Source organism: Arvicola amphibius, chromosome 10, assembly GCF_903992535.2.
Source record: "Arvicola amphibius chromosome 10, mArvAmp1.2, whole genome shotgun sequence".
NCBI lineage: Eukaryota > Metazoa > Chordata > Mammalia > Rodentia > Cricetidae > Arvicola > Arvicola amphibius.
Genome location: NC_052056.1, coordinates 72,813,162 through 72,833,621, shown reverse-complemented (window position 1 = coordinate 72,833,621; position 20,460 = coordinate 72,813,162). Strand labels below are relative to the sequence as shown.

At 48.0% G+C, this 20,460-nt stretch overlaps 2 protein-coding genes across 3 annotated transcripts; one reads left to right on the top strand and one right to left on the bottom strand.

The window, feature by feature from the left end:
• Positions 1–704: 704 nt before the first annotated feature.
• On the top strand, positions 705–7,975 carry Eef1akmt4 (EEF1A lysine methyltransferase 4). Of its 2 annotated transcripts, none has more exons than XM_038345147.2 (3): positions 705–928; positions 6,882–7,165; positions 7,618–7,975. In XM_038345147.2, the coding sequence occupies exons 1-3, from the start codon at positions 733–735 to the stop codon at positions 7,903–7,905; spliced, it is 768 nt and encodes a 255-aa protein (XP_038201075.1). In that variant the 5' UTR covers positions 705–732; the 3' UTR covers positions 7,906–7,975. The 2 variants fall into 2 exon arrangements, with proteins under 2 accessions (XP_038201075.1, XP_038201076.1); XM_038345148.2 differs by lacking the exon at positions 705–928 and adding an exon at positions 939–1,360.
• A 534-nt stretch (positions 7,976–8,509) lies between these two features.
• Camk2n2 (calcium/calmodulin dependent protein kinase II inhibitor 2) lies at positions 8,510–10,678 on the bottom strand. The gene is made up of 2 exons (XM_038345149.1): positions 10,311–10,678; positions 8,510–9,537 (listed from the first exon to the last, which is right to left on the bottom strand). Exons 1-2 carry the CDS (start codon positions 10,477–10,479, stop codon positions 9,467–9,469), a joined length of 240 nt encoding a protein of 79 aa, XP_038201077.1. The 5' UTR covers positions 10,480–10,678; the 3' UTR covers positions 8,510–9,466.
• Positions 10,679–20,460: the final 9,782 nt, after the last annotated feature.

Here is a 20,460-nt window from a genome sequence, read left to right as displayed (position 1 = left end):
TTTATTCCACTGCAGTATATTTCTTTTAATTGGGTTTAGCGCGCCAGGCTTTCTAGCTAAAAATGATCCACTGGATACACATCTAATGCTTATTATATGCAGTGGTGAGAGATATTTCTAATGGGGGTATGTGAACCTGAATGAGATAACTGGCGCTTAGGAGGCATCTCCTCTGGAGAACTACGCTCTGTTGTAATAAGAATACACACAGTCTTCTCGGTGTATGTACCGTACACAGCACACAAACGCTAATATATCAGAATGTTTGCCCAGCAAATAACAGTTCTGGCCTCTGTTCTCCAAGCCCAATTTTCCACTTGGCCTGTGCCAAGCGTCATTGTGTTCACGGTAGCGGGCAAAGCTTCTTTCTGTGTTCCTCCCGCCTTCCTTCGGGTGATCCAAACGTCTTGGGAAAGAAATCTTTAATTATCAGGCTTCTTAATGGAAAGGGTTGTTGAAACCGAACAGGAGAGGACGCAGCGACGAGCCCGGGCGAGTCTGACACGGGGAAATGTGGTCGAGTTGCGAGAGGCAGGGGAGTGCGTGAACACACCAAACAATTCAGCTTCCCAGCCGGAAGATTTTCAAAACAGAGCTTATAAAATGACGGAAGTTCCACGTGTTCGTAGCGAGCATCTGCAGGAGAGGGCGGAGCCACAGACTCCTCCTTTCAATTCTTACCTCGGCGATTGAGCTCCTAAGCCCCGCCCTGGCTGCCGCGCAGCCCAGAGCATGGCCTCTCCCCGGACTTCTGTGTCCTCTCCGGAGTTACCCGAGCAGAACTTCCAGTACCGCGAAGTCCAATACTGGGACCAGCGCTACAAAGATGCAACCGATTCTGGACCTTACGAGTGGTTCGGGGACTTCGCTTCATTCCGTGCCCTCTTAGAGCCGGAGCTGTGTCCTGAGGACCGTATCCTCGTGCTAGGTGGGTAGTCCCGGTACTGTTCCAGCCAGGGGTCGCTGGCCAGACCTCATCCGCTTTCTACTTCTCCTTTCTCCTGTACGAGGACACCCCGGTTCGGAGCCAAGACTCAGTACCTTCAGAATCCGTCTGTATTTAGCCAGGGCAAACAGACATAAGAGATCGTCAGTACTCTGGATAAAAGACTTCTTCAGTGTCCCAGCGAGGGGCATGACCCTGTCCCAGACACTGGAGAGCTCCTATCTGTGGACCTACTTCAAGTCCCAACATAATTGGCTGTGTAACATAGAACAAGTCATGAATCCATTGTGTGCTTCAGTTTCCGTTTCTAGAAATGGGATTGTCATTTTTTTCTGGAGCAAGTCATGTGCAGGCACCTCGAGTATAATACCGAGTTTTCTTTTCGCACCAGTGGGTACCCGGAACTATTGTCAGGTAAAGGGAGTACTTCTCTGAGCTCCAGCTGACACTTGGTCCTAAATACTAATAGGGTAGGATAACGCCCTTTGAGTCTGCTGGGGAATTACAGCTGAGATAGGTGTTGTTGCTCAGAGAGAAGCTAGAATATTAAGCAGATCTCTGTGAGGTCCAGCTGCACCATTCGCTGCATCTCTCCCCCTGTCAGCCGCTGGAAACCCTTAGAATAAGTCTGGATGGGTAGAGTTGCCTTCCAAATGTAGTTTTTAAAATTTTTGTTCAGTAGAAGCCTGTATACATTTTGTTTTGTTTGTTTGAGACAGGTCTCACTGTGTGATATGGGCTGGCCCGGAACTCAGAGATCCACCTGCCTCTGCCTCTAAATCCTGTATATATTTAAGCGAAATATTTGATAAAGATAAAGGATATCTCTTATACATACAGTACATATGAAAGTGTAAATAATATAATGCCTGTGTCTGCTCTACTCAATTTTAGGAGTAGAACATGATCAGGACTAGAAAGCATAATGTAGTGACTAAGAATTTGGAGTCTGGGAACAGGTGGTTAATGTAAGAAACTTGGCTTAGCTGGTATTGTAATCTTGCACAAAACCTTTACGTTTCTGTGCCTCCATTTCCATGCCTTAAGAAGAAAATGAGCCGGATGGTGGTGGCGCACGCCTTTAATCCTAGCACTTGGGAGACAGAGGCAGGTGGATCTCAGTGAGTTCGGGGCCAGCCTGGTCTACAGAGTGAGTTCCAGGACAGCCAGGACTGTTGTTACACAAAGAAACCCTGTTTTGAAAAACCAAGAAAAAAAAAGAAAGAAAATTTAGCTGGGTGTGGTGATTTACACCTTTAATTCCAAGCACTGGGAGGTGGGAGGCAGACGAATCTCTGTGAATTCAAGGCCAGCCTGGTCTATGCAACAAATTCCAGTACAGCTACAGCTACATAGAGAGACCTGATTTTAACAAAACAAAACATAAATAAAGAAATGAGAACTTGCATATCAGATTTTTTTGGAGGGGGTGTTTTTCATGACAGGGTTCTGACTGTCCTGGACATTGCTTTATAGACCAGGCTGGCCTCCAGTTCACAGAGATCTACCTGCCTCTGCCTTTTGAGTGCTGGGATTGGATTAAAGGTGTGTCACCACTGCCAGGCTTATATACAAGATTTTTCTTTTTTAAAAAATATTTATTTATTTATTATGTATACAATATTCTGTCTGTGTGTATGCCTGCAGGCCAAAAGAGGGTACTAGACCCCATTACAGATGGTTGTGAGCCACCATGTGGTTGCTGGGAATTGAACTCAGGACCTCTGGAAGAGCAGGCAATGTTCTTAACCTCTAAGCCATCTCTCCAGCCCTACAAGATTTTTCTTAGTGACTAGATGAGCATGTGAACTATTGAGAACAATACATGGCACAAAGCTTCATGTGTTTTCAGAGTTTCCTTGTAGTTTTCCCATAACTTCTTCCTACCAGAAGCAAACAGTTTCCTGAATTCTGTGGTTATATACTTTTGTGTTTATTTGTAGATTTACCGTAGAACTATGTTTATCAAACTTTAGTGCCTTTCAAAATTAACTGGCAAGCTAGGCACCACCCTGAGATTCCAGTTCCAGGGAAGTCTAAGATGGATTTGGGGCATCTTTTTTCTTCTGTTGTAATAAGGTATTGCTCTGTGCACTAACAGGCCTGAGGCTTCCTGGTTAGGACAGACTAGCCCTGAACTTGTAACCATCCTCCACCTCTACCCTCCAAGTGTTGTGACTGCAGATGGCCACAGCCAAAGAGGCTTTGGGAGATTCCAGCAATCTCCACAACTGATTGTCATGCCGCTGGTGGGCAGAACACTGCAATAAAGGCCCCCTGCCCCCGGTTTTTTGTTTTGTTTTGTTTTTGTTTTGAGATGGGGTTTCTATGTAGCTTTGGAACTTGTCCTGGAACTTGCTCTGTAGACCAGATCTGCTGTCTCTGCCTCCTGAAGGGCACGATTAAAGGTGTGTGCCACCACCCTGCGCATTAAAGTCTTCTTGACTGGGAGGTTTTAGTTTGCTGAATAGGAGGGATGAAAAGTCTAAATGTAGAAGTTAAGGTTTTCAGAAAGCTTAAATCTTCAAGATCTAAAAACAGGACTCAGAATTCTGGGAGTCACCTATATTACATTTCTTCTCAAGAAATAGGAGTAGAACACCTGGCATGTGCCAGACAAAATGCTGGGCCCTTCTGACTTATTTAATCAACTTTTTTGTTTGTTTTTTGAAACAGGGTTTCTCTGTAGCTTTGGAGCCTGTCCTGGAACTAGCTCTTGTAGACCAGACTGGCCTCAAACTCACAGAGATCTGCCTGCCTCTGCCTCCCTAGTGTTGGGATTAAAGGTGTGAGCCACCACCGCCTGGCAATTTAATCAACTTCTAAAGCTAGTAACAACTATTAAGAGTTACTGTAGGCTAGGGAGTCTATAAACCAGTTGTGAACATTGCCAGGCAGTAAATATTTTTCTGCTATAGTAATAGATACAGGTGATAGACAGTACATTAAAAAATTGATGCTGTCTAATAAAACTTTGTTTGAGACAGGGTCTCGTGTAGTCCTGGCTGGCATGAAACTCACCAGTAGACTACTCTGGCTTCAAACTCACAGAGAACTGTCTGTGTTTAACTTCTGGGTGCTGAGATTATGAGTGTGAGTCACTACAACTGCCCAAAACTTATATAAAAAAAAGATACTGATTCTACTGTGAGTCATAGTCTTGGGTTGAGTTCCCCAGAAAGAATCCTGAGAAGTCATTCATCCAGTAGTAGCTTCCTGGAGAAACTGGTAGGAATGGGGAAAGGCGAGAAGATAAACGGCAAAATCTCCCCAAGAATGATTTCAGCCTGAAGTGCTACAGATGAATACATACCAAAACCTGGTACCAAAACCTGGGGAGCTATCAAAACTTATGAAAGGGCTACAGGGGTCTGAGGAGAAAGTTGACAGTATCTGCTGCCGTCATGCACCATGCAATGAACTAAGGATGCTCTCTGGCTTAGAGTTCTGCTGTCTTGCTGTGCAGCAGGCAGGCAGAGGCAATTGGAACTATGGAATGACTACATAATGAATTACAGCCTAATGGTCGTGCTAATGTAGGCCCCACTGGAGGGTCACCACTGGACTTGAGTGGGCCTCTTGAAAACTCGAAGGCAGTTGAGTATGGTGTTTAAAAGCTCTGACTCCAGCCAGGAGATGGTGGCACACACCTTTAATCCCAGCACTTGGGAGGCAGAGGCAGGCGGATCTCTGTGAGTTTGAGGCCATTCTGGTCTACAGAGTGAATTCCAGGACAGATTCCAAAGCTACACAGAGAAACCCTGTCTCGAAAAACCAAAATAAATAAATACATAAAATAAAAGCTCTGACTTTGAGCGAGACAGGTATGGGCCCAAATTCTGGCTCTACTTCTGATAACAAGGCCTTGGAAAGTTCCTTATGTACATTTCCTCGATTTCTCCATCTAAAAACTGGGGATGATAAAATACTATTTCTGCATGAATCTGTACTGAAAATAAACTGAGAACTCTTACATATTACTTAGCATCATCCTGAGCTTTCAGTGGCTATTAGCTGTAATTATCTGCGGGGGAGGCTAGCTGGTTGAGTGCTTGTCTGGCATTCTGGCTCAGTTCCTAGCATCACATGAATTGGGAATGGTGGTTTACATCTGGAGTCCCCGGGCTCCAGAGGTAGAAGTAAGGAGACCAGAGTTCAAGGTTGTTCTGCATAGCCAGCCTATCTAAAAAGAAAGAACTTTTAAAAATATGAGTTTGTTGTTGTTGTTTTTTAAAGCAAATTTTACTATGTAGCCCAGGCTAGTCTGGAACTCAGAGATCTGCCTGCCTGTGCCTCCTCAGTGCTGGGATTAAAGTTGTGTGCTGCCAAGCCCAGCTTGTTTTTGTTTTTTGAGACATGGTATTATATAACAGGCTGGCCTGGAACTCATGTGTAGATGAAGCTGGCCTTGAATTCCTAATCTCAGGATTCCAGGACACAGATAGATAAGGATTCAAAACAATCTGGATCCCACCTAGGAAAAATCCTTATATGAGACCTGCCGAGAGCTGCTATGTAGCCAGCCCCATTCTCAGCCCAATACAGGAAGACCTGCAAGAGACCAGCGCATCTTTCAAAGCAAGTGTGCCGACTGGGCTGTGCATCTACTTTCCTAATCTCCATTTCCCTCTCCTTGGCCCTGCCTTCTTAGAGACTGCTTTCTTTTGTTGTTGGTGGTGGTTTTGTTTTTGAGACGGGATCTCACCATGTAGCCCAGGCTGGCCTCCAACTCACAGAGTCCACCTGCCTCTGCCTCCCAAGTGCTGGGATTAAAGATGTGAACTACCATATACCTAGCTTAGAGACTGCATTGTAGAAATTTACCCCAGACTCTCCTGCTCCCTACCTTACCCCCAAAGACAGTACTTGTTTCTCAACTCTTCTGAAGAGAGGCTGTCATCAGTATCTCAGAAGTTCTTGGCAGCTCACCTGAAGTAGGGCCAGTTGCCCACCTGTGTGATGCTAGTCTGCCCTTCATTGCGTTATATGGTAGCTGTGATACTGCGTTTGGTCTTCCTGTCAGGGTACAAGCTCCTGGACAGCACACACTTAAACCTAACCAAATCAAACAAGCACCCCGGGTCTCATGTAGCCTGGGCTAGCTTTGAGTTTGCCAAGGATGTCTTGTGATCCTCTTGCTGGGCTTACAGGCATCCACTACTATATTCTGTTTATGTGGCATTGAGGATCGAACTCAGGGCTTTGTGCGTGCCAGGAAAGACCCCTCTTCATTTAGCTCCCTCTCCAGAGCAGGTACTTTATCAGCAGAGACCAAAAGTGTCCCATACTTATGTTTAGTACAGTGGATCAGCTTCTCTGCATGTCTCTACCTAGTTTTTCCTTAGTTCATTAATTCTGTCTTGGACATCAGAAAAATATTATATAACCCCTAATGTGACATCTTCCAGAGGTTGTTATCTTTCAAGATCCTCTAAAAAGGTTAGAGATATCATTAGGGTAATAATAATACGGTTTTCATGATGCCAATATTTTACACATTCTGAATTTGAAGAAACTGGAGCCCCAAGATTCAAATGCTTTTCTGTGACTTTGTAACTAGGAAAGTAGAATCCACATCTTGAGTTCCAAGCTCCCCCAGTAACTCGACAGATGATTTTAACTCTCAATTTAGTGCATTGCATCTGTGGGTAGGCTAGCTACTGACTGTTCTTGTCATTCTCTCAAATGAAAATTCCAAGTTCTTGGTACTGAAGCAACTTACCCTAATCCACATAGCTGAGAATGAGAGATGGTTGGTACCCAAGTCTGTGTGATTCCAAAGCTCAACAGTCTTCTCTACCCTGTTGCTTTAAGTACTTGGTGCTGGGTCAGAGGATGAATGGAGAGAAAACGGAGCCATAGTGGATAAATCACCATAGAGTGCGAGAACCAAAGTTAACCCAGCCCTTTTGCTACCCACTCCACCCCATGGCAGGCTGCGGGAACAGTGCCCTGAGCTACGAGCTATTCCTTGGCGGCTTTCCTAACGTGACCAGTGTGGATTACTCTCCAGTCGTGGTGGCAGCTATGCAAGCTCGCTACGCCCATGTGCCCAGTCTACGCTGGGAGACCATGGATGTGCGAGCGCTGGACTTCCCTGGTGGCTCCTTTGATGTTGTACTCGAGAAGGGTACACTGGACGCCCTGCTGACTGGGGAGCGGGACCCCTGGAATGTTTCTTCTGAAGGCGTCCACACTGTGGACCAGGTGCTGAGTGAGGTGAGGAGGCAACAAGACAGCAAAGGCAGAGACCGAGATGCTGGGGAACGGGGTTGGACTTTCAGGAGCCTGGAAGATCTCAGAGACCAGAAAGTAAGACTCGAAGCACATCACCTTCAAAAGTATGGTTTTTTGAAGAACAGATGAGACTGGAGTGACCAGGCTCGCACAGGCCAGTGGCTGGATACTGACTGGATATAGGGAGAGGTGGTAGCCAGGCTCCAGACAGGCGATGCAGGCCTGGAGAGTGAGGAGCTGAGAGGAGAGCTGTACCTCCTGCATGACCATGCTTCTCCCTGTTCAGAACTGAGCCCTATATAGAACAGCCAAAGCCTGGACAACTGGATATGGAGTAGTAGCTAGGGTTTGATTAGGAGGTCATTGTGGGTAGTACTGACCTTTGAGAACCTGGAGATGATTCCGCACTGATGGCTTCTCTGTCTGCCTTGCAGGTGAGCCGGGTGCTGGTTCCTGGAGGCCGGTTCATCTCAATGACTTCTGCAGGTCCCCACTTTCGGAGCAGACACTATGCTCAGTCCCATTATGGCTGGTCACTGAGACATACAACCTATGGCAGTGGTTTTCATTTCCACTTTTACGTCATGCATAAGGGCAGAGAGCTCAGTGTGACCCAGTTGGCCCTGGGGGCCCAGCTCTTGTCGCCCCCCAGTCCTCCTGCCTCACCCTTCTTCCTCCAAGACTCAGATAATGAAGACTTTCTCAGTGCCATTCATCTGTGAGACTGGAAGCATGGTCTCCGAGCCCTCCCTGCCTTTCTGCATTAAACTCCTAAGGAGCTGGAATTCCCAACTTGGAGCTGCAGAATTGGTTACTGGGTACTCAAATCCCAGAGGTCTCATGCATAAAACAGTGCTGGTGGGATCGAGCCCATGCCAACCAATACAGTATGAGTCCAACTAAGTCCCAAATCCCAGCTCTCTAGCTTCTAGGTTGTTTTGTTTTTGTTTTCCTACAGGGTTCCTGCATCTCCTCCAACATACAGTGTCCTATGATTTTCTTGAACTTTGGGGTAAAGTTCAACACAGTTCCTCTGCAAACCAACCGGCCCTGGATATCCTATCCAACCTGAATTTATCCTTAAGAGGCTAAAGATCTTGAATTTAGATTGCTTATATTTCTGATCCCAGTTCAGCCCCAACACTGGTGACCTGTCCTGCTTAGGCTATAAGTGTACTTAAAAAGGCCATATAGTTACGGTGTTTCCATACAAGGGTGCCCTCCTAATGCTCACTTGCTAACACTTCCCCACTGGGAACTTGCACCCAAGATTGTCCACACCTGTCTCCCAGCAGACTGAAGTAGCACACACACATGCACACACACTCACACACACGGAGGTCTGTGTTTATTCACACACTCCTGTTACATTGAGGATGGAGAAACATTTTTACAAAGGACAACCCTGGGTTGAAAACATCTTCAGGTCCACAGGTGTCATCCAAAGGTACTGAGCAGTCCCCATTTGGGTTCCCAGGGATAGCATGAAGGGGTCCAAGGTAAAATCAGATCTGGGCCCTTAAAAGGTGATACCTTAGGAGGGAGGAGTCTCCCAATGAGCCTCCTGGGGTCAGGTTTGGGCAGACTGGCCATGTGGTTAGTTACCATGTTGGGGGCTTGTCCCATCCCAGTCTCAACACCTGTCCTATCTGCCAGGCGCAGAAGAGCATGGCGGAGGCTGTGGGGGAAGGGCACAAACCATGAGAGGAGCCAGTAAACAAAGAATCGGATATAAAAATACAAATGTGCTGAGGAAGTCCCTTAGAAAGAGGCTGGGGTCACGCCAGACAGGGGTACAGTCGAGGAAAGACCCGGAGGGCTAGGCTGAGGTGGGTAGGAAGCTCATGCAAATATGCAGCCAAACCTCCCTGGCCGCGCAGTCCGACGTCGCCGCAGCTGCCCGGGCTGCAGACCAGATTGATCGGAGGAGGGGCGGGGCAGGGGAGCCGTGCGGGAGGGGGCGGGCTGGGGGCCGTGGGTCTCTGTGTCGGTTCCGGTGTGCGGGGTGGAGCTGCGGCCCGAGGTTCTAAAGTGCATGAGTGCGTCGGCGGGCTCCGGGCTGGTCCGCACCACCACTACCGCCGCCGCCGTGGTGCTGAAGCGGACAGCTCCGGAGCGCCTGGCAGCGGCGGTAGCAACACCGACCCCGCGGCGGCGTGGCCCTGCAGCCCCCGCCCGCAGGCACCTCGGCCCGGGCGGGGGTGCGCCGGCAGCCGCATCGCCGGCCCGTGCTCCTGGCCGCTGCGGGGCTGGGCCCGGAGCCCGCCGCCAGAGCCGGCGCGTCTACACTCCGGACGGAGGCTTCTCCCCCATCCCCTTCAGCACGTCGTCTATCCGGTCATCCTCGATCACCACTGCGCAGGGAGAAAGCGCATCAGCCGCGTGGTCTCGGGGGGCGGCGGCGAGAGTGGGGCCCGCGCAGATCTACTCTGCTGGCTATGTTCCCGCGACACCACTAGAAAACCTATGCCCTCCCCACCCGAACTCTTCTGCGGTCCCTACCTGCTACCAGACCTGGGACCCAAACCTCCTCCCTGTGTGGGAACACCCCTCTTCCAAAGATTCCCAGTGCGAACCTTGCCGTCACCTGAGCCTTCCTCCATCTAAACTGATCGGAAATCTCTCCCTTCGACACAGACCCCCTCCTCAAACTGGGCTCAGATGAAACTGCCACCTGGTGTTTAACCCTCTCCTCCATCTGAATCCCCATCCTGATACTGGCACCCGGAGTCCCCTGCCCGTGCAAACAAACAAGACAACCGAACCCTTGGCCTCTGTGCCCTCCATCAGCATCCACCTACTCATCTTAGCCCAAGGAATCGGCCCACCATCCTGCGTTCCCAGTGCCAAGCAACCCCAAATATCCTAAGCGGCCCCTCCCCCTCGACCAGGAGCCAGGGCTCTTTTTCCAGAAGTGGCGAGCTTCGAATCCGGGACACTGTATTCCCGGGAGAGGAAAAGATTGGGACAACTCCACAGCAGGGACCCTCCCCACCCCGGGCGGGTGCGCAGCTGGCTGCGCTGGTCTGCGGCAAGAGCGGCTGCCACTTGACGGGGAACGGCAGCCTGAGGACGCCGGGCGAAGGGTTTCTGGGTCAGGCGGCGACTCCGGGCCCGGGCCGCGTACCTCTCTTGGCTCGGCCGATCTGGCCCAGCTTGGGGGGCCGCTTGGCCTGGTTGCCGGCGAAGAAGGAGTTGGTGTCCTGCAGGCGGCAGCTGAAAGAGAGGTCGGAGCCCTCGGGGTCTGCGCCGAAGCGGCCCATCTTGTCCTCACCGTAGGGTAGGATCTCGGACATGGCGGGCACCGGGCGGGCTAGGGACTGCGGCGGGGCACGGGCAGAGGCTAGCTGCCGGACCGGCCCTAGCTCAGCAGGGGAGCCGGCGGAAGGATGAAGTCATACAGCATCCGGGACTGCGGAGCCGAGCGGGGCCTCCTCCCCCGCGCCTCCGCCTCCCGGGCCGCTGGGCAGGCGGCGGCGGCAGCGGCGGGGACCGGGCGGGGGCGGGGCGGGGGCGGCGGCGGCGGCGAGAGCGGAATGACGATGAGCGCCCGACTGCGGCAGAGAACGGCAGGCGGGGCGCGGTGGAGGCGGGGCGGGCACCGGCCAGCGGAAAGAGGCGGGGCCCAGCGGTCCGAGCGAGCCCGGTGATCCCTGGAGTGGAGCGAGCAGCCGTGGGAGGTTCCCGCGATGTGGCCCGGAATGGCCACCACGTGGGCCCGGGAGAACCGCAGCGGCAGATGCAGGCGAGAGCTAGCCGAGAGTGGGTAGCCTAGTGCTTAGGGGAGAAGGGGAGGGTCGGACTACGCGGCTAGGGGAGAGCGCCTGGGAGCCGAGCGCCAAAAGCTGGGGGCGCGGCGGGGCCTCGGAAGGCGGAGGCCAGACTGGCAGTGGACACGGCCCGGACCCTGAAGGGCGCCTGGAAAGGGCGGAATACTCGTGAAGACAGGGGAAGGTACCAGCCGACCGGAGCGCGGGAAGAACTCGGGCCTGGGGGTGGTGCCACCGTGGTTGGCGCGTCCCTGTATCCTAGATGCTCGCAGGTCTCCAGCAGCAACTGGTCAAATTGTATTCGACTGTCTGCATCTGTCAGTCTACGCCTGTGCATCTGATCTGGTCTCTGTGTCGGGTTTAGAGTTTCTGTATCTGCCCCCACACTTGGCCCCTGTGTGACTACCATCGGGTCTGTCGTCCGCCAGACTACGTTGCGGCCTTTCAGTAGGATCTTAACACCGCAACCGCAGCGCGCAACAGAGTAGACTCCCCACAAACCCTAGGCCCGCTCTTGGCGCCAAAATCCAGACTCAAAGCGCCAGTCGCTCCACGCGGTTCCCTCAGCCCTGGAGGCTCGCTCTAGCTGGCAGTGTGGGAGAAATGAATGGCAGCTTCGCGGAGGGCGCCCTGGATGCGGATGACGCAGGGAAGCCCGGAGTGCCTGAGCACGAGGCGCGCGCTAGTAAGCGTCGGGAGGGACAGGGTGTCCCCCGCCCTTGTTGCTGGGGCCCGAGGTAGAGTTCCCCCCCTTCCACGGATCAGAACGTGTACTCTTCCCTTTACCTTTTACCGCCTCCCCCAACCCCGCCCCCGCCCGGCTAGCAGTCAGCCGCCGCGTCACCGGCTCTCTGGCGCGAGAGGGCTCTGGCGCAATCACTGGCCTTAGGAGGGAGGGTGTGTCTCATTCACAGCAAAGAGCTGGTAAAGATAATGACGCCGTTGGTTCTGTCCATGTCCCAAGCAAGACAACACCTTCCCTTTAGTTGGGCCACATCGTGCAGCTGGTGAGATTGCTGGGTGCTGGTTTTCCTTCCTTCAACACCACTTATTCAGGTGTTAATTGCAAAAACATCTGCTGTCAGAATGGGGCCTGAGAGGTAGGGAGAAGGTGCGAGGGACTGCTCCCGCGTCGGGTCTCAGAGGTTTCTTCGAGCACTGCTGCCCTCTGTCCTCGTGGCTGGGAGGGGGCCGCCAGCTCTGCCCTGTGATGAGAAGGTCCCTGGCATCTGGAAGGAAGAAAGGAGTAACTCTGGGTGACTAAAGAACCCAGAACGCTTCCCTCCCTTTGGAAAATGCACAGCAATGACTTTTAATCCATCATCTGCCATCACCGGAATGACCTTGAATCTAGGACACAATACTCACGTTTTTTGTGCTGGTCCTGGTGGTGTTGGCCTTTCATCCCAGCATTCAACGAGGCTGATTTCTTTGAGTCTGAGCCAGCTGAGTCTTCATAGTGGGTTCTGGGCTAGCCAGGGCTACATAGTGAAACTCTGTCCTGAAACAAAAACAAACCAAAAAGAAAAAAAAAGAAATCATTTCTACTTGTATAACTTTAGAAAAATAAAGCAAACCACAGCAAACCTTGGCTGTATAGCCTTCATCTTCCCCAGTGAGAATGTGTCCTATGTACTTCTCTGAGCTGGTTCTCTAAACAGAGAAAACACGGAGCCTGAGCATTGGTCCTGAGCTAAACTTCATTGTTTCAGGAACTGCGCAGCCTCCTCACCTAAATTGTGGAAGAAGGAGCCCGGGGATTCTTGCCAAGGGTGGATACTGTATAGTAAGTGAAACAAAATCTAGAAAGAGAGAGATAAGGATAATAATTTAACCTAAATTCATTCATTCATATTTTTTTTAAAGACGGTCTTACTGCGTAGCCCGAGCTAGCCTGAAACTTGTTATATAGCATAGATAAGCCCCTCCCCAGCCTTAGCCTCCAATGTCTCTGGGAGTACAGGGGTGTGCTACAACACTCAGTTGGTTAGATTCTTCTATTTTGTTCAGGCTAGCCTTGAACCTCCCAAACCTTAAATAACTATCTTAACTAATCTATTCTTGTTTCCCTATGTGTGCTGGATTGTAGTTAAGCAAAAGACCCAAGGACAGAACTGTAAAGACATTGTAATGCTGAACATACGTAAGTTCCATTTCTGTTATCGAAGTGTGAGGAAAGGTCCTTATATTCTGATCCTCTACTCAAAAGTTTGATGTTTTTCATCCCTGCTGTGATAAAATTTGAAGTGTTGTAATAGCATTTTGAATATTTTAAAATTGAAAATCCCTTACTTGGGGCATAGTAGCACACATCTGTACCCAGCACTCAGAAGGCTAAAGAAGGAAGATCTCACGCTGCCTGTCCTACATATAGAGTTCAGGGCCAGCCTGGACTACATTGAGAACCTGTCTCAAAAAAAGCCCAGGACTGGGGATGAAGTTCAGTGATAGAGCATCTTGCACAGTAGGCTTGCATAGGGCTCTGGGTTGGTTCCCCAGCATGGAAAATAAACAGCAAAACCCCACTGCTGATAAGACCCATTTACCAAGGATCGAACTGGAGCCCCAAACACCTCAGTTGACTTTGATAGATTCATGTAGTGATTAATGAGTCTGGAGTCTAGATTCAAACCAGAATCCTGCCTTATATTTACTATTTGATTTGGGTCAAGTTGTTAAGTTTTCCAGTATTCTAGGTTTCTCATCTGTACCACAGGACAATTATATTAGTGGGATATATTTTATTAGATTGTAAGATTAAATTAACAAGGAAAGTATATAGCAATGGTAGCTATTATTATATAATCTATATAGATCAAAAGAGCCTGGAAGTAAGATCAGGCTTGTTTATGGACTCAGTAAGTAAAGGCACGTGCTGTCAGGACCTGATTTCAATCCCCATGATGTCTCTCTGACCTCTACATGTGTGCTGTGGCATGTACAAGCATGCATATAATAAATAAATAAGTGTAAAAAAAGAAATTAAATCATCAGTAGACACATTCATATCAAGCTTTTTTTACATCCTTCTGACATTTTTCAACCGGTGCTTGCATGTATTTGTTTATTTTGCTTTATAAAAATGAAATTTTAAAAATCCCTTTCTCTCTTAATTTTGTATGGCAGTTTCTCCTATCGGTTATTCCTCTTCTATCATTTGCAGTGCCCCATTGTATGGATGTTGGAGTTACTCAACAAGCCCTCTATATGTATACATTATTTCCTCCCTAGTTTGGAGGTATTATAAATAACGCTGTGATGAACAAATGTAGAAAAAGAAACCAATATTTTGAAGTAGAGCCTAGTTCTCCGTCCTTGAGTCTGACTTTGACCACAGGACTGGCTTGCCCTGTGGAAACACTAGCACATGTGAAGAAGCCAAGGTCTGAAAGATGGCTGAGCACTGGAGCGCGACCCCAGCTTTTGGGGTTTGTTGTTGTTGTTGCTGCTGCTGTCGATGAGAGCTCTAATGATGAATAATCTTAGCTCAACTTTTCTTACTCTTTTTTTGTTATTTTGATATAACATGGTATAGAAGAAGAGTATCTACATAGGATTTGGTCATCCCAATCAACGTCCACAAAACAAATAAGGCCATCTAAGTATTCTAGACTATCCAGCCCCCGAAGAGCCATCCAGTTAAACCACTGAACATGAAACACAATAGTCCTTACTTTATTTATTTTGGTTTTTTGAGACAGAGTTTTTCTGTGCAGCCCTGCCTATCCTGGAGCTCGCCCTATAGACCAAGCCCACCTTTGCCTCCCAAGTGCTGAGATCTTACTTAGTTTAGTTTTCGTGTTTAGTTCTTACTTTAACCCATTAAATTTGGTGTGATTTGTTCTGAAACAAAAGCTATTTAATAAGCCGGGCGGTGGTGGCTCACGCCTTTAATCCCAGCACTCAGGAGGTAGAGGAAGGCAGATCTCTGTGAGTTCGAGACCAGCCTGGTCTACAAGAGCTAGCTCCAGGACAGGCTCTAAAGCTGCAGAGAAACCCTGTCTCAAAAAACAACAACAAACAACAACACAACAAAAAACCAAAAACAAAAAAAGCTATTTAATAGACATCTTTTGGATAACATTTTCTGACATAATTTTCTAGAAGCAGGCCTTCTGGATCAGAATGAGCATTTCTTTGCACCTTTCATAAAACAAAAAATATCTGAATTTATAAGCTAACAGTATGCGGAGTGTACGGAGGTAACCACACTCCCCATCTTTGTCAGTACTGACCATTAGCGTTCTTTCCATCATGACCACACTGTCCATGTAAATCTAGGAGTGAAGGGTCTGTCCATTCTCCCTTCATTCAGATCAATTAAAGGAAAGGAAGACCAGAGGGTGGTAGAAGGAAAGCCAGGCTTGATGGTATATATCTACTAAATCACATACCCTAGGCACTGAGGCAGGAGGATACAAAGTTTGAGGACAGCCTAGATTACATCCTCAGACCCTGTTACAAACAAATAAATGAATGATACATAGAAAAGGGAGAACAGAGAAAGGAGAAAAAATAGAGTAGAGAAAAATGGATGATAAACATAAAGGGAAGAATTCGAGAATAGAAGTGTTTTTTTTTCTTTGACTCTTATAAAGGCCAACACACAGCTTTCAAATAAATATACATGGGAATTTATTATTACTTATAAGTGCTTGGCCTTAGCTTGGCTTGTTTCTTGACAGCATTTCTTAACTCAAATTATCCTGTCTATCTTTTGCCTCTGGGATTTTAGCTTCGATATTCTTTTTTTTTTTGGTTTTTCAAGACAGGGTTTCCCTGTAGTTTCTAGAGCCTGTCCTGGAACTAGCTCTTGTAGACCAGGCTGGCCTCAAACTCAGAGATCCGCCTGCCTCTGCCTCCCGAGTGCTGGGATTAAAGGCGTGCGCCACCACCGCCCGGCTTTAGCTTCGATATTCTATATTCCTTTCTTTACTACTTCTTTTTACTTTCTTTGAGACAGGGTTTCTCTGGGTAGCTTTGGAGCCTCTCCTGGAATTTGCTCTGTAGACCAGGCTGGCCTTGAACTCACAGAGATCCTCTAGCCTTTGCCTCCTGAGTGCTGGGATTAAAATATTATCACTACCCAGCTGTCTTCTTACTTTATGGCTTGTTGTATAGCTGAGTCATTGGCCCATCGGGTCTTCCTCTAATCCTGTTCCTTGATCATCTCTTCCCAGATTTTTTCTCCTATTTATTCTCTCTGCCTGCTAGCCCTGCCTATCCTTTCTCCTGCCTTGCTATTGGTTGTACACCTCTTTATTAGACCATTTGGGTATTTTAGACAGGCACAATAATACAGCTTCACAGAGTTAAACAAATGAAATATAAAAGGATGCGACACATCTTTGCATCATCAAACAAATGTTCCACAGCATAAACAAATGTAACACATCTTAAAATAATATTCTACAACAGAAGTATCTCCAAATTTCTAATGCATGGCACTTAAAAATGTAGAAAAAGCAGTTATGGGCCTAAAGACTGATTTTGTATGTGAAGGAGACATGAAAAAAATTCAAGCTCAGTATTAGTGAATCTGAGAACACTATAAACGTACTAGATTCTTGTGTGCAGGTGGTGGCATTTAATTCTCTGAGATAGGGATGGTTGTTTTTGTTTTACAGGCAAGGAAAATTTAGTGTTGTCCAGTAACTTGATAAAGATGTCAGCTAATAAGAAACGGAGCCTAGATTTGATCCCACCTTAGCTTGGTTTCAAAACAGATGTGATTCTTCTTCTTCTTCTTCTTCTTCTTCTTCTTCTTCTTCTTCTTCTTCTTCTTCTTCTGATTTACAAGGTTAAATTTTTTTTCCTCATTTTTTTATTAAACATTTCCATCTCCTCCCCTCTTCCTCCCCCTTCCCTCCCCTCCCTGCCACCCATACCCCCACTCCGCCCCTCTCCAAGCCAAAGAGCCATCAGGGTTCCCTTCACTATGTTAAGTCCAAGGTCCTCCCAGCTCCCCCTAAGTCCAGGAAGGTGAGCAACCAAACTGACAAGGCTCACAGTGAGCCTGTCCATGCTGTAGAGTTCAAGCCCATCACCATTGTCCTTGGTTTCTCAGTCAGCCTCCACCGTCAGCCACATTCAGAGAGTCCGGTTTGGTCCCCTGTTCCATCAGTCCCATTCCAACTGGACTTGGTGGTCTCCCGTTAGATCTGTCCCACCGTCTCAATGGGTGAACGCACCCCTCACGGTCCTGACTTCCTTGCTCATAATCTCCCTCCTTTTGCTCCTCATCAGGACCTTGGGAGCTCAGTCCAGTGCCCCTATGTGGGGCTCTGTCATTTTCTCCATCCAACGCCAGGTGAAGGTTCCCAATTATGCTTCTTAGAGGAGATATGGTAAACAAGTAGCAATAGTATTGGGGAAGCAACTTCCTTTTGGTTCAACCTTCCAGATTGAAAGTGTCAGAAGGCCTGAATTTGGATCCTACCTCAGCCAATTAGTAACTGTGTCACAAGGATGAATGAGCCTGTATATGTAACAGACCTAGAACAGTTTTCTTAGTTACTTTTCTATTGCTGTGAAGAGACAACTGTGGCCAACACACCTTACAGAAGAAAGTGTTTAATGAGAGCTTGCAGGTTGAGAGGGTGACTCCATGGCCATCATGGTAGCGAGCATGGCAACAGGCAGCAGGTGCTGGAGTGGTGATGAGAGGCTACAGTCCAGAAGCAGGAGACACAGAGGGAGCGCTAACTAGGAATGGTGTGGGATTTTTGTTTTTTCGTGGTTTTGGTTTTTCAAGACCGGGTTTCTCTGTAGCTTTGGAGCCTGTCCTGGAACTAGCTCTTGTAGAACAGGCTGGTCTCGAACTCACAGAGATCCTCCTACCCCTGCCTCCTGAGTCTCCTGAGTGCTGGGATTAAAGATGTGTGCCACCACCACCACCACCACCACCACCACCGCCCGGCTGGGAATTTTGGTCGTGAGCTTTTTTTTTTTTTTTTTTTTCTGTTCATCTAGAGAAGAGCCTAGCCTTTATTGGCTGAGCTATCTCTCCAGCGCCTGGCTGGGATTTTTAAATCTCAAAGCCCACCCACAGTGACATACCTCCTCTAGCAAGGCCACACCTCCTACTCCTTCCCCTTCAATTCCACCAATTGGAATGGACCAAGCATTCAAATATAGGAACCTTTGGGACCGTTCTCATTAGAATCACCACACACTGAAGAGTGTGCTGTGCGTTCTTGACGGTTTTGATTTCACTTCCCTTGTCCTTCAGCTACTGGGGATTGAACCTAGGGCCTTAAGCTTGCTAGCTAGGGCTCTCCTGCTGAACTGTATCCTCAGTCATCTTTCTCCTTTTGATTTTGTGACAAGGGTCTTACCATGTTGCTCAGGGTGACCAAGCAAGACATAATAGATTTATTATCCTTCTGGTTCTGAGTAACTGGGATTGTTGACCTTCCTGTACCGTCAGATCTGACTCATCCTATTTTTTCCTTCCTTCCTTCCTTCTTTTTTTCCCTCCCCCTTTTCTTTCTCAGACAGGGTCTCAAACATCCTCAGCTGTTCTCAAACTAATTGTAGAGCTGAGGATGACCTTGAACAAATGGTCTTCCTGCTTCTGTCTTCCAAGCCTAGGCACAACCCCCTCACCTGATTCTTAAGTGCTGAGTGTTCTCTCATCCAGCTTTGGAAGGGAAGCAGAGGTGAGCACTGTGGTATCACAGCAGTGTAAGGGTGAGCATGAACAAGCCACAGACTTGTCCCAAGTAGATTGCTGCTTTGGACTGCAGTATGGCAGGATGTGAGAACTTGTTGCTTAGGGAACCCCTAACTAACCTAGCCTACCCCACCATCAGAGAACTAGAACATGCTTTCTTCAGGATAATTGGTCTTACTCTAGTTATGGGGCTTAAGTGATAATAATAATTAAAATACCAGGACATGGTAGTATGTAGTTAAAGCCAATACTCGGGAGGCAGAGGCGGGGAGATCACTGCAAGTTGGAGACCAGCCCTGGCTTTGTAGTGAGACCTTGTCTCAAAATAAACAAAAAAAATAAAATAAAATAAAATCAGGCAGGCCTGTTAATTTCAGCTACTGGGGAGACTGAGGCAGAAGAATTGAAACTTTAGGGTCACCTTGGACAATTTAGTAATATTTTTCCTTGAGGTAACGCTAGTAACAATGTTTTAGGCAGACCCAGTCACTGTGTAGCCCTTGCTGGCCAGGCATTCAGTGTGTAGACTGGACTGGCTTGAGTTAGCATCGATTCACTTGCCTCTGCCTCTGGAGTGCGACATTCAAAGTGTGCATCAACAGACACAGTCCAAATCATCTTTATTTTAAACAAGTTATCCCCAAAAACAGTATTTAAACTTTTATTTCATTTTTAAATTTTTATTTGCTTATTTATTTATTTTTACTTTATGTGTATGGGTGTTTTACCTACATGTCTGTCTGTGCGGCACGTGCATGCAATGCCTGCGGAGGCCAGAAGAGGGTGTTGGATCTCCTGGAACTTGAGTTACTGAAGGGTGTAGTGAGCCTTTATGTGGCTGCTGGGAATTGAACTCTGGTCCTCTAGAAGAGTGGCCTGCGCTCTTAACAGCTGAGCCATCAATCCACCCTCAAAAACAGTCCTTTAAAGCCCTCCAATAATCAGGAGGTAGATTACCTATCAGCAGATGCAGGGCTCTTGGTTCAAGACCCAGTACCTGAAAAGCCAGATTGAACCATAATACACTCTTACGTGCCAATCGCTTTCCAGGCACTGTTTCATTTCATTCTAGAAACACACTTTGAGGTAGGTACTGCTCTTCCATTGTACAGTTGGGGAAGCTGGGTCTGAATCCAGAACAGTTCATCCTAATAGCAACACTGTGGTTTTGTCTTGCTTGAAACCGTGCAATTTGGGGATGAGAAAGTGCCTCAGAAAGTAGCCCAGCCATTCTCAGCCAAGTCCATTCATCATGCTTCTTTCTCAGCCACAGGAATATTCCATGCTGGAACCACTTGCAGCCCGATGTCTGAGAACCGAGGTGAAGAATCAATACATGATCACTCACTGCCACTACCTAAAGCTTCCTCAGATCAAATTCTTGTACTCCCTTGGTGGAGTTAGGGAGAGGAAGATGAGGTGGTGGTGACTCAGTGCCCCAGTTCCCTCCCCAGCACTGTAAAAAACATGAGGCACTCCTTGGTGCAACAGACTGTCACACTCCCCTGCCTGTTTAAGGAATGACAATATGGAAGGCAGATGGCAGATGCATGGATGCCACACTGTTGCGTTTCAGTTAAATATTGCTGGGTGTTATTTTTTTTTTCTTGTAAACCTCCCAAATAAAATCGCTTGCCTGAGTTAGAAGTGTTAGCATGTCTTTTCTTTAAATATCTGTGCATGGCTGTTTTTTTCCCTGCCAATTTGTCACCATCTGTAACCCTCCCTTTATGAGATGATCTGATGACAGCAATTATCTTGGAGAGTAAAAGTGCCATCTTGAAGCAATGTGTAAGAGTGGCATTAGTGGGGGGCTGTGTGCAGAGTGCATG

Excerpts from the sequence above, each read along its gene's own strand:
- Eef1akmt4 (XM_038345147.2), top strand. The coding sequence starts at position 733 with ATGGCCTCTCCCCGGACTTCTGTGTCCTCTCCGGAGTTACCCGAGCAG. Across the intron at positions 929-6,881 it reads GGACCGTATCCTCGTGCTAG|GCTGCGGGAACAGTGCCCTG; the intron begins GTGGGTAGTCCC and ends ACCCCATGGCAG. Across the intron at positions 7,166-7,617 it reads TGGACCAGGTGCTGAGTGAG|GTGAGCCGGGTGCTGGTTCC; the intron begins GTGAGGAGGCAA and ends TCTGCCTTGCAG.
- Camk2n2 (XM_038345149.1), bottom strand. The coding sequence starts at position 10,479 with ATGTCCGAGATCCTACCCTACGGTGAGGACAAGATGGGCCGCTTCGGC. Across the intron at positions 9,538-10,310 it reads GATCGGCCGAGCCAAGAGAG|TGGTGATCGAGGATGACCGG; the intron begins GTACGCGGCCCG and ends CTCCCTGCGCAG.